This window comes from Macrosteles quadrilineatus, unplaced genomic scaffold, assembly GCF_028750875.1.
Source record: "Macrosteles quadrilineatus isolate MER2022 unplaced genomic scaffold, UCM_ALF_1.0 Scaffold_9__3_contigs__length_116548681, whole genome shotgun sequence".
Taxonomy (NCBI): domain Eukaryota; kingdom Metazoa; phylum Arthropoda; class Insecta; order Hemiptera; family Cicadellidae; genus Macrosteles; species Macrosteles quadrilineatus.
In genome coordinates, this window is record NW_026542602.1 from 105,188,366 (window position 1) to 105,200,872 (window position 12,507).

Consider the following 12,507-nt stretch of genomic DNA (forward strand, 5'->3'; position numbering starts at 1 on the left):
TTTTATATTCATAGTTAGTTATTGGGTCGGGGGAGGGATCTATATGTATATAATTCGAAACAAGTTTTGTATTTGGGAGTGATTAAATAAGTTACATATTAGTATTTTTTCTAACATTTCTTGATTTTGATTAGTCGATATCGCCTTACTGTATACCTGAAAACAGTGTAATATCAAAAAAAAGGCAAAAAAGGTATATGGAAAAGCAGGGTGTCCACATTATGAAAAGTCAGGGAAAGTCATGGAAAAAAATTCTGGTCATTGAAATTCATGGAAATAGGCAAAAAGTCATGGAAATCTTCAATGGTGGATAGATTTGTCAGGACTTTTCAAAGCTCTAGTCGGCTGTAACCTGACTATTGTAGCAATTTTCAGGATTTTTCAGTTTTTCACAAATGCACGACAATTAAATTTATTACAGTTGTATAGGTTTATGAGTTTTGAGTTTGTAATAGTTCAATACAATCTGTCCCTACTATATCTTATAATTAAATTTAATATTTGTAGAATATTGTTGCAACAGTAGTGTATATTGAAATGTTAAGTCTTTCCTAAATTAAAAGCTTAATTTAGTAAACTCTAAACTCAATCAAATTCAACAATAAAAAGTATATTGGAAGAAAAAAGAAAGTGACTCGAGAGAACTTGGCCAGCTATGGGGACGGAGGAGGCTGGCATTTCTTTTTATTTTGAATACGACATTTTTGCAAAATTTATTACTCCAGTGTTAATACAAATTTCAGTATTTTCTGTGAAATTACTTGTCTAGGCCGTATATTATCCGTGTTTGTATGTTATATATAATTTTCTAGTAAGGTTTGTGAGTCATGGAAATCAATGGTAAATGGTCATGGATAGTCATGGAAATTAATGACAAATTTTCTGTGGACACCCTGAAAAGTCAGGGAATTTTATTTTCCAAATTTAGGACCCAACCCTGTTTATACTTGCATTTTTAAAACCTTATGTAATAATTATCCTGAACAAGTATAATTATTATACTTGTTCAGGATTATTATTATTCATATATAGTGCTCTTTATGTATCTTGTTTTATCTCCACATATTTATGATATTTTTTGATAATATTTTTAGAACACCTACAGTGCAAGTGCAACTACTTTATTAATATTGTTACACTGGGTTTGTTCGTTCCAGAACTTTTACCCTCCCGGCCCTCCCCAAGGTGTGATGAGAAGGCCAGAGAGTTTTGATGACAAACACATAATTGCCAGGCACGCATCCATCTATCCCAAAGAAACTGAACTTCTGGCTGTGCAGAAAATTGTCTCTCACACAGAAAAAGCTCTCAAGTTTGTCTCAGATCATCTTGTTTCTGATGCAGAAAAGAAAACTACACAGCCTAGTAAGTAAATCAGTTTTATTTCCTCTTTTTTGTGTTTTTTTTACTTAGTAAATTAGTCGAGAATAGGATAGGATATAATAATTGGGGAGAAATATAATTGTTAGCCTTTAGTTATTATTTTGATGGCCTTATATATACTAATAGCTCTCCAGAAGCAATCCCCTACTAACAACATGGTTGACACCGTAAACCACAGTGGATTCTAATGATACTGGCCATAAAAGGATTTTGTCATTGATAATCATGATAATATTATCATGATTATTTTCAATATCATAAATGAAAAGTCATAATATAAACAATTAAACATAGTGATATTGTTGTGTGACTTGTGTAGATGTTAAACCAAGCGTACCTCAAGCTGCAGCCAAGCCTGCTGCCCCTGTCAAGCCAGGGGCCCCCGCAGCTGCCAAGCCTGCAACTCCCGCCCAGCCTGCCAAGCCTGCAGGCCCCGCTGCCGTCCCAGCCAAGGGTCCTACACCTCCTGCCAAGAAGGAAGCCAACTCAACCCCTCAGCCTGGCAAGAAGGATGAACCACCCAAAAAGGAGGATGGCAGAGATGGAAACCTGTGAGTAGAAATGTTATATTTGGAGCAGTATGCTTGTTGATAATCAAGACCTTTTGAGTGCTCTTCCTTAAAACATCCTCAAAAGGTTATTTATTTGCTTATTGCTTAAGAAATAAATAACCTGGGGTATGTGGATATCCAAAACATCGGGTCAGATTTGTTAAGGATATTTGGATCTGATCCAAGCCCAAATATGATATCCGACATTGTTTGTTAAATATCTAACTATTTCAGATAGACTATGTCATCCTGGTAAGCCAGCTATCCCAGCAAAAATCCTAAAACCTCGTGCCCTTTGTTATACACAGTATATGGAAAGCTGACTGTATGTTCTGTGGTTTTTCAGGTTCTCGTTCCAAAAGGAGAAGGAGGACGGCAGGGTTCTGAAGGGAGTGATGAGAGTGGGAGTGTTAGCCAAGGGGTTGTTGTTGTCTGGTGACACTCAGGTCAGACTGGTAGTGTTGTGTACTGAGAAGCCTACTCGCTCACTGCTGTCTAAGGTGGCACAGAACCTGCCACTACAGCTCAAGGTAAGCACACATTAAAACGCTATGTCCCACCTTCACGTTATATGACGCTAGTCTCTAGCCCAGAACCGTTTACACATTATTTTGGGCTAGGTCTGAAGGTTTGTGGCATCATCACATAGATGAAACCCATTTGTGTTTGGTGGGATTTGAACCCGGGACCTAGGAGACAGAATCCCTGCACTCTACCATTAGACTAGCCCACTCTCTGACTTTGGATGCTGCTAGTAGATTTTTCATTGTACTGTGAAATTTGAATACTGTTTTAACATAAAGTTGGTTGATTTTGAGTTTGTTGACTAAATGTTTTTCTCTTAATTTTCAAATAGCTTAATTATGTGTGTTTTGTGTTGCTCTTAGTTGATTGAGCGGAGCGAGCGAAGCTCTTATACATCGACTCTTATGCATTTCGTAATACGCAAACTCCTCCTAGACGGCTGAATCAATCGTTTTCAAATTTTGCATAGTGATAAAGACCATATCGGTGAGTGCCAACATCTATATGGCGTTAAAAAAGTCTCTCAGGAATCCGCCCCACTGGGTCTCAAAGTTTCAATGTAATCCTTATGGAAGCAGTATTTGACACATAAACAAAAACATATGATCAGCTGTTGACTTTTGAATGCAGTAGATAAAGAAATAGCTGATAGCATTAATTCACAGATATTAGAACAGAAACTGTATGGATCATGAGGTCCGAGACGTAGGAAGTGGGGAAGGAAGTAGTAAAGGTGAGCAGTCTGGAGTGTGGAAACTGTTTATGACGATTAGATTTAGGTATCAGCATTCCTGAAATTCTATGGGAAGGGAGGAAAACGGGTCCACGACGTAGAAAGTGGTGAAGGAAGTAGTCAAGGTGAGCTGTCCGGAGTGTGGGTACTGTTTATGACGATTAGATTAAGGTTTCTGCATTCCTAAAATTCTATGGGAAGGGAGGAAAACGGGTCCGCGACGTAGGAAGTGGTGAGGGCAGTAGTCAAGGCGAGCTGTCTGGAGTGTGGGTACTGTTTATGACGATTAGATTTAGGTATCCACATTTCTAAAATTCTATATGAAGGGAGGAAAACGGGTCCGCGACGTAGGAAGTGGTGAAGGAAGTAGTCAAGGCGAGCTGTCCGGAGTGTGGAAACTGTTTATGACAATTAGATTAAGGTATCTGCATTCCTAAAATGCTATGGGAAGGGAGGAAAACGGGTCTGCGACGTTGGAAGTGGTGAAGAAAGAAGTGAAGGCGAGTTTTTCGGAGTGTGCGAACTGTTTATGACGATTAGATTAAGGTGTCTGCAATCCTAAAATGCTATGGAAAGGGAGGGAAACAGGTCCGTGACGTAGAAAGCGGTGAAGGAAGTAGTAAAGGCGAGATGTCTGGAGTGTGGGATCTGTTTATGACCAATAGATTAAGGTATTTGCAATTCAATAATGCTAAAGGAAGGGAGAGAAACAGGTTTGAGACGTAGGAAGTGGTGAAGGAAGTAGTCAAGGCGAGCTGTCCGGAGTGTGGGAACTGCTTTTGAAGATTAGATTAAGGTATCTACAATCTTAAAATTCTATGGGAAGAGAGGGAAACAGATCCGCGACGTAAGAAGAGGTGAAGGAAGTAGCAAAGATGAGCAGTGTGGAGTGTGGGATCTGGAAACTGTAGCAGTTAGATTAATGTATCTGCAATGCTGAAATGCTATGAGAAGGGATGGAAGCATGCCCACGACATAGAAAATGGTGAAAGAAGTAGTAAAGACTAGCAGTGCGGAGTGTGGGCAATGTTTGTGGCAATTAGATCAGGGCTGTGCGAATAGTTCGAAAAACGAATCGAATCCGAATCTTTTTAGAGATTCGATTCGGATTCGAGAACGAATCTACTGTTTCTAATTGGATTCGGATTCGGAATCGATATTCGAATTTACCGGTAAGAGATCCGGGTTCGGATTCGATATTCGAATTTTTTGGAAATAGATCCGAGTTGGGATTCGATATTTGAATTTATATCATCGGCCATCGCACCGGTAGTTTTGCAAGCGGATTATTATGGAGCAGTTGATTTGATTCGACAATCGACTCTTTGGCTCCGTCATTGAATTAGTGAACACCCGTTCACTTCACTCGGTCAGTTTTATTTGTTCCGTCAGTCGGTTTTAGAACCAAGAACCAACAGAAAACGAAATGGCGGCAGTGACTCAGATTATTATCCCGAAAACGGGACTTTTAGACCACGAGCGGGATTTAAATTGGATGCGGGATAAAACGGATTTTTCAGCTATGACGTCTGTTTTTAATTGTTTCTACTTATTTTTAGGGAAAACGAACTCCAATTGGTAAACTCCTGTAGCAAAAGATAATATCGATGTTTAAACAACTATTTAAACATGATTCGTCAAACATAAATTTAAACGAAAAATACCATACGGGATAAAACGGGTTTCTCCATCATCCGGAAGCGGGATTAAACGGGATTTCTCGAACCAGCAGGCGGGATTATTTTTTTGGTCGTGTGGTGGATACGGATACACTGAGACTGAATGGCAGACGTGGTTGGGTTTCTTTCTTGCTTCTTGATCAATGTCGACTGTCAGAGTTGATTAATTTGAACCAGGAATTAATTGGGATTGGGACTGGAACATTGAAGTTTTAACTCTTGAGTGACTTATTACGACAACTAATAGAACGGAAACGAAACTACAACGGGACACCGACACTGACAGCACTCGACAGTCGACTCATCCATCAGTATGACAATGAAAATGGACGCCAGACTACCTTAGGTAAATAAATAAATTAATAATTATACGTTAAACTGTGTTTTTTATTAGGCCTAAGTTATGTTAGTGTTCACTTGTACTTTATTGATCTAATCTAATTTATAGTTCTGATTTGATGATGCACTTCTGATTAAATGGACAATATGATGTACTGGTAAAGATAGCCACATTCAAGTATAAGTTAAAGTAAAGTGTAAACATAACCTAAACTTATCTTAAGTAACTTACGTAAAAGGTTTATAAAGGATTTTTTTGTATAGATAACTAATAATTAATTAGTAATAAATAAGTAATTAATTAGTTGGTTTATAGCCTAACTTAGCCTATATCATATAGGTAGTTTGATACCTTTATACATCCACCGCTGACCAGTAATGACTGGATAGATTTCGTCAAAAAAAGTTTAAAGTGATAATACTTTAGAATTGGATTCACTTTTTACTTAAGTTAGGCCTATTTATTTCTGTTTATTTTTTTAAACAAAATTATTGATTAGGCTATTAGTAGTTTGTAAAGCTTCCAGTAAGTTGATCATCCAGATTAGTCTTATCACCTTCAATCTTTTTCATTTTGTAATAGGCCTAGGCCAATGTTGTTTTTTGAGGATCTCAATGAAAACTTAAGTTAGATTGGGTTTAGCTTAGGGTAAGTTAACTTATTTGATTTCAAATTTATAGGCCTAGATGTAAGGTAGGTATTATGCCTAATCTGCAATGGGTCAAAATTGGACGGCTGATACTTAAAACGACTTGTGTAGGCCTACTCTGATTTTTTGTTGCCTGGTTCATAATATGAACCTGACCATAAGTAGTGTTATTCTTTAGGCCTAGGTCGCATTTGAACCCTATCTTGGCTATCAGTACATAAACTTAACCTCACAGTGTGAGGTGAGATGTTAACTTGTAATAGTCATAACTTACGGACTTAGGCTCATATGTCGCATTTGAACCCTATCTTGGCTATCAGTAGGCTACATAAACCTTACCTCACAGTGTGAGTTGCTAATTTGTAAGTCATACAAACTTAGGCTTATGTAGAGGAATAACACTGGGTGTATAAGGTAAACTGCCCTTTTTATTATACAGTTGAACCTCTAAGTACAAAACAAATTTCAAGGGGTACGGGAAAATTGTGCACTATTGAAGTATTCTTAATAAAGAGGGTCGTTTTATCAAAGTTTAATGCTGCTGTTGTTCTTCTTATAGAGGTTTCTCCTCGCTCCAATGTTTTTCCAAACAATGACTGAGGAAAGAGGAGGGATGGGTGAGGGAGTTTCATGTTGAGACAAGCATCTATTTGTTTTGAAAACTACGTACCGTACATACTATGGAGGTTAAGATTATGATAAATTTGTCTTATAGAGGTCACGTTCGTCTTGTAGAGGTTTTGTGCTAAGAATATTCGTTGTATAGAGGGTAATCAGTCCTAGCCCATGTCACAAACAAATTCGTCTTATGGAGGTTTTTAACTTAATTACTACGTTGTATAGGCCTAGAGGTGTTTGTAGCATTGGCCTATATGAAAGTGTCAAGGGGATTTAAAAAAAATTTGTCTTATCGATAAATTCATTTTATTGAGGTTCGTACAAACGAGGTTCAACTGTATTATTTTTAAAAGCAATATTTTTATTATTGGCGAGATAATACGAGAATCACGGTATTTGGACGAGTCACGATATTTGGCAATTTAACTTACCTTAGGTCATCACTTTTAGCGAGTAACTTAGGCCTAGGTGGTAGGCCTATCTTATGCCTAATTGTTTAGGCCTGGTTTCAAAACTTGAAATAACTAGGCCTAGGCCTAAATTAAATTTTATATGTTTTATCCCATTTCAAGGATTGTTTCTTTTTGCACTTTTGTGGCAATTCCCTATTTCAAGCCAGAAAATGTGGGCTAAAAATGTGAAAATTAATTAAAATTCCTGACTTAAAAAATATTTTTTTTTAAATTTTTTATTAGCCTAACTTACATAAGTTAAGTAGCCTAACTTGGTATTATGTGATGGGCAGCTTACGTTTTCATTAACTTAGGTACTCTTAATAGTTAGTTTACCAGGCAAAATTAAAGAATTTAACGTTTAATTAGGCAATGTATCAATGTATCCTTCACCCTTAAATTTATGTCAATAAATTGATAGAGTGCCGGTTTTTTTCGTAATGGTTAGGTTATATGCTATGAAAAATGTAATTTAGGTCATTCTTACCTTATCAGTAGGCTAGGTACACCCTCAGAAAATATTTTTTTTTTTTCAAAATGTAGGAAATAACACTTTGATTCTGAAAATGATGTTTTTTTTCAGCGCAAAACGTCGGAAAGGCTCGGAAAAGCGTGAAAACAGGGAAAAATATTTTTAAGCCGAAATTGGTTGTGTGTGTACTCAAATTAATCGGTAGAGCGAGCTGAACAAGAATTTGAAAGCGTATTCAAGATCTGATGTATTGACGCTTATGAGGTCGTAACTTTGTGCATATTCTTGTTCATCTCGCTCTACCGATTAAATCTAGTACCCACATGACAGATTTCGCCAAAAAAATTTTTCCCACTTTTCCCTGGTTTTCCAACGTTTTCTTGAAAAAAATCATTTATCGGCTTGCCTGACATAGGTTCTTTTTCTACAGAAAATGGATGGTGGCAGCATTCCTGAAGATGATGGCAACATTGCTGAAAACCTAGATGATTATTACAGCATCAACATTCCTGAAGGCCTAGACGACTATGACAACATTACTGAAGACCTAGACAGTTATGACAACATTCATGAAGATCCAGACTACTGTGACCATATAGAAAACCATGAAGATTCTAATAAGAACAAATGCAAGAGAAACGATGCTGATGATAGACAAAATCTAAATCTTCAAAAAAAGAAGCAAAAAGTTGCTCCGATTTTTATAACACAAACCAAGCAATCTAATTCCACTTCCATCAATAAATGTTCTCGTAGTAATGAAAATGAAATCCTCCCATCGACCTCACAAATTCAATCCCCATCCCCACCAATCCAATTGATAAGAAATGCAAATCCTCTATGGAATTACTTTGAAAAACCTAACAAATTTGAAGGAAAATGTAAAATTTGTCAAAAAATGTTAAAACAAGGGACAAGTGGAACGACATCTTCATTAATCAAACATTTGAAAAGTCACAAACAAAGTTATGAGAGCTATACAATCGAAAAACAAAAATATGAAGAGCAATCAAAGAAAAGTCTACAAATACCAACAGACAAAAAAATTCAACAAAAACTAACTATCGGTCTTGGCATTGGCATTCCTAAGTGGCCTTTGGACTGTAAAGAGCAAAAGAAAGTTGATGGGCTAGTCTCTACTTTTATTGTGCAAGGCCTGCATCCCTACTCGATTGTTGAGGAGCCAGGTTTTAAACGTCTTATAAATGCTGGTTTTCCAAAATACAATCACCATAGCAGAACAACATTTTCAAGATCAATAATACCTAAATTGTACAACGAAGAGATGACAAAAGTAAAATCAATTATAAATGAAGACTTACCCTACCTAGAAAGTCTTGCATTTACTACGGACGGATGGAAATCTAGGAGTGGTGACTCTTATTTCTCTCTCACATGCCACTACATAGATAAAGATTTTAATAGTAAAAGTTTCTGCCTAGGAAATAAACTGTTTGAGGAAAAGGCTACTGGTGAAAACATCTCTAATTTCTTAAAAACAGAAATGTATAATTGGGGATTGTCTGAAAGAAGAGAAAAGGTAATACCAATTTACATGGTAACCGATGGCGGAAAAAATATTGTCAATGCGGTTAAACAAACCACGTGGGTTCACAGAGAATGTTTCGCACATAAACTCCAGCTCGTTGTGGAATCTGCAGTCAACAGTGACACAGCAGCTCAAGAAATGTTGCAAAAGTCACGGTCAATTGTAGGGCATTACCATAAGAGCAATGCTGCTACATCAAGATTAAAAAAAATTCAGCAACAACTGTCAATGAACCCAAAACACGTCATTCAAATGGTAGACACCAGATGGAATTCCGAATTCTTAATGCTTGAAAGGCTTGTTGAGCTCAAAATTGCGATAAACACGGAACTGGCAACGTCACATCACTCAATATCAATTTTAAGTCAAGATGAATGGGGTTTAGCAGAAGCTTACATTGAGTCGCTGAAACCAATTGAAGTGATCACAAGAATTATGTCTGCCGATAAATATCCTACGTCTTCTATGATTATCCCAGTATTACATGAAATTGAAACAAAGTTAACAAATATAATTGCTTCGGGCCCAAGCAACAAATCAAATAGTACAAGAAAAAGTGTATCATTTGCAAAAAATCTTCTCAATTCCCTGAAAACAAGATTTCCACTATACAAGGATAACAGTATTAATCAAATCTGTACAGCTCTAGATCCTCGGTTTAAATGTGTTTTACTTGAAAAGAATTTGATTGTAAAAAAACTTGAACAGCTTGCTGAAACCATTTACCAATCGATGAACCGGATGAACCATTCAAGTGTGCAGCAGCCTGATGTCTCCAGAGAAACCCAGCCTTCATGCTCCAAAGAAAATGACATTTGGAGTGCTTTCAACAAAGCAGCATCCAAACAAATGCAACCATCTCTCAGCCCAGGAATTCAGGAAGTAAATGCTTACTTTCAAGACGGCCTTGTTGAGAAAACTGTAAATCCTTTTGTTTGGTGGAAGCAAGCTTCCTCCAAATATCCCATCCTATCTAAATTGGCGCAAAATTACCTTCCCATACCTGCAACCCAGGCCAGTAGCGAACGACTCTTTAGTGCAGCGGGCAACATCATTACGCAGAGAAGAGAATCTCTTACACCTGAACATGCTGAGCAGCTTCTGTTTTTGTTTAATGTTTATAAAGACAAAGACTAAAATATTCCATTTACACGGATTAAGAACAGTTTTTTTAAAGTAATGTAAAATTATCTCATTCACTTGGCACATTTTGAAATGTGCTAAACTTTACACTCTCAAAAAATGCTCTTGAGATATAGACCCCAATAATTTAGTTTTTATTTATTATTATTTCAAAATAATATGATGTACTGAATACCACTTGCGTTGCCAAAGAACACAGTTTATTGAGGTATTATTATTTGAAAAATCTATATTTATTTAAACAATATTGCACATTGTTTATATGTACTGTATTGTACAATAATATTTCATTTGTTTGTTTGCATTTATTTTTGTTGTTTGTTTTGTTTGGATATATAAATAATTGATATGTAAATAAATATGATATAGGCTACTTTTTCATATGATGGAGAGTATTTGTTCAGTATAGTGTTAACAACATAAATTGATTCTCTGTTAAATGGCCAATTTTGTTTTTATTTTGTGAATGAATTATCACTCTGTATTGCAAGTATGAAATATAATCTCAGCTCCTTAAAGTAATTAATATTAAATTGGTTAACATATTTAACTGTACTTAACACATAAATGTAATTTGTCAAACCTTCGTGAAAATGTTCTGTGGTTAGTTAAGTTTAAACTTTTTATTTTCTTGCTTTGGTTTTGGCCTTTTGCCTAGCCTCATATTTCTGTCTATTATCCTACAGTAGGTTTTGTCTTGTAAAATTAAAAGTAAGGAGAATTTACTTTTAGTTATGTTTATTCTTATTCATATTTGTTTGTTTTAAGAATTCATGAATAAAAGAGTTCATTTTAGTACAGGATAAATCATTCAGTTGTTTTTATTCCAATTGATCTTAGTTATTGCCAATTGCCAGGGAAGATTTGGGCAAACAAAACAAAACATACATACAATTCTTATAATTCTAAAATTCTTATTCTTTGTTTTACATTTATATGTCATATTTCTAATTCATCATGTTATAATATTAATAAATTATAAAACCATTTTATATTTTTATTTTATTATTTAAAAATGAGACCCCTAATAATAAAAAATAGTAAACTACAATTAAGAAGTAATATTTTATTAACATAGTAACATCTTGGTCATTCTCATTCTGTGATATTGTTATTGTTGGGGGCGGGTTCATAGGGGAGAATGAGAAAATTTTATTATGGAGTGAAAAAGAAATTAATACTTAAATTTACAAAATATATCTTAAAATATAGGAACATGTCAGAATAATACCAATTTATTAGATGAGTGAGTATATACAAAGTTTCTTATGGTTGAGTCCGTGGGTTTGGTGGAGATGTCTGGTGAGTGGCTGTAGACTGGAGCGTGGAGTGAGATCACCAGGGGCGGACAAAAGTCTTTGAAGGGGTGAATCTTCTCCAAGAGTGGTAGATAGGATATTCCGTAGCTGTAGAATGTCTTATTTACAAAATCGTCAGGAGGTCTTCCAGTTACAACACTTAATATTAAGTATTTAGTATTTTATTTTCACAATTACATTACACTCTCTAGCATTTAGAAGGAAGAGAGATCTTGAGCAAATAATTACATGTTAAACGTTATTAGTTTACTCCAACAGTCAAAATATAATCCACTATATACATATTTAAAAAGAGAATAAACAAGTAGGACATGCTGACTGTGGGTTAACTAATACAAGAGTGGACAGTACAGTCTGGAAAAGTAGGTCAGTTAAGATATATAAGCTATCTTTGGGAATCCTTAGTTGAAAATTCAAATATAGGCCTATTAAGCTTAAACCAAACAGTTATTGTTTTACAGCACTCAACATTTCAAGAATCCTCTCTTGACCAAATTCTGAATAATATAAATGATGACATATTATGTCTTAAAGATTGTCGAGTTCCGAAAGACATTGCCTTTCGGAACTGGTTAAAATATTCAGAATCGATAACAGCTGTAAATATGAGATTCGGATTCGATCCGGGTTCGATAACGGCTCTAAATTTAAGATTCGGATTCGATCCGGGTTCGATAACAGCTGTAAATTTGAGATTCGGATTCGATCCGGATTCGGTAATGGCAATAAATTTTAGATTCGGATTCGACCCGGAACTAATTTAAGTATTCGGATTCGATCCGGATTCGGTAAATTCTGTACAGCTATGATTCGGATTCGGATTCGAACCAAAATTTCTGGATTCGCACAGCCCTGAATTAGATTAACGCATCTAAAATACTAAAATGCTATGGAAAGTGATGAAAACAGGTCTACGATGTAGGAAGTGGTGAAGGCAGTAGTAAAGGCTGGCTGTGCAGAGTGGGGGAACCCTTTGGGCAGTTAGATAAATGTATCTAATACTTAAATGCTATGAGAAGGGAAGGGAACAGGTCTATGACGTAGGATATGGTGAAGGAAGTAGTAAGGCTTGCAGTGCAGAGTGTGGGAACTGT

General features: G+C 35.9%; 1 protein-coding gene across 6 annotated transcripts in view; it reads left to right on the plus strand.

The window, feature by feature from the left end:
• LOC129002077 (zinc finger RNA-binding protein-like) overlaps window positions 1-12,507 on the plus strand; it is an 85,268-nt gene that overhangs the window by 55,152 nt on the left and 17,609 nt on the right. For all 6 annotated transcript variants that reach the window (XM_054429603.1, XM_054429606.1, XM_054429608.1 and 3 more), the window contains exons 13-15: window positions 1,158-1,365; window positions 1,703-1,934; window positions 2,281-2,464. In XM_054429603.1, the coding sequence (XP_054285578.1) occupies window positions 1,158-1,365; window positions 1,703-1,934; window positions 2,281-2,464 (624 nt within the window). The remainder of the gene's footprint in view (window positions 1-1,157; window positions 1,366-1,702; window positions 1,935-2,280; window positions 2,465-12,507) is intronic.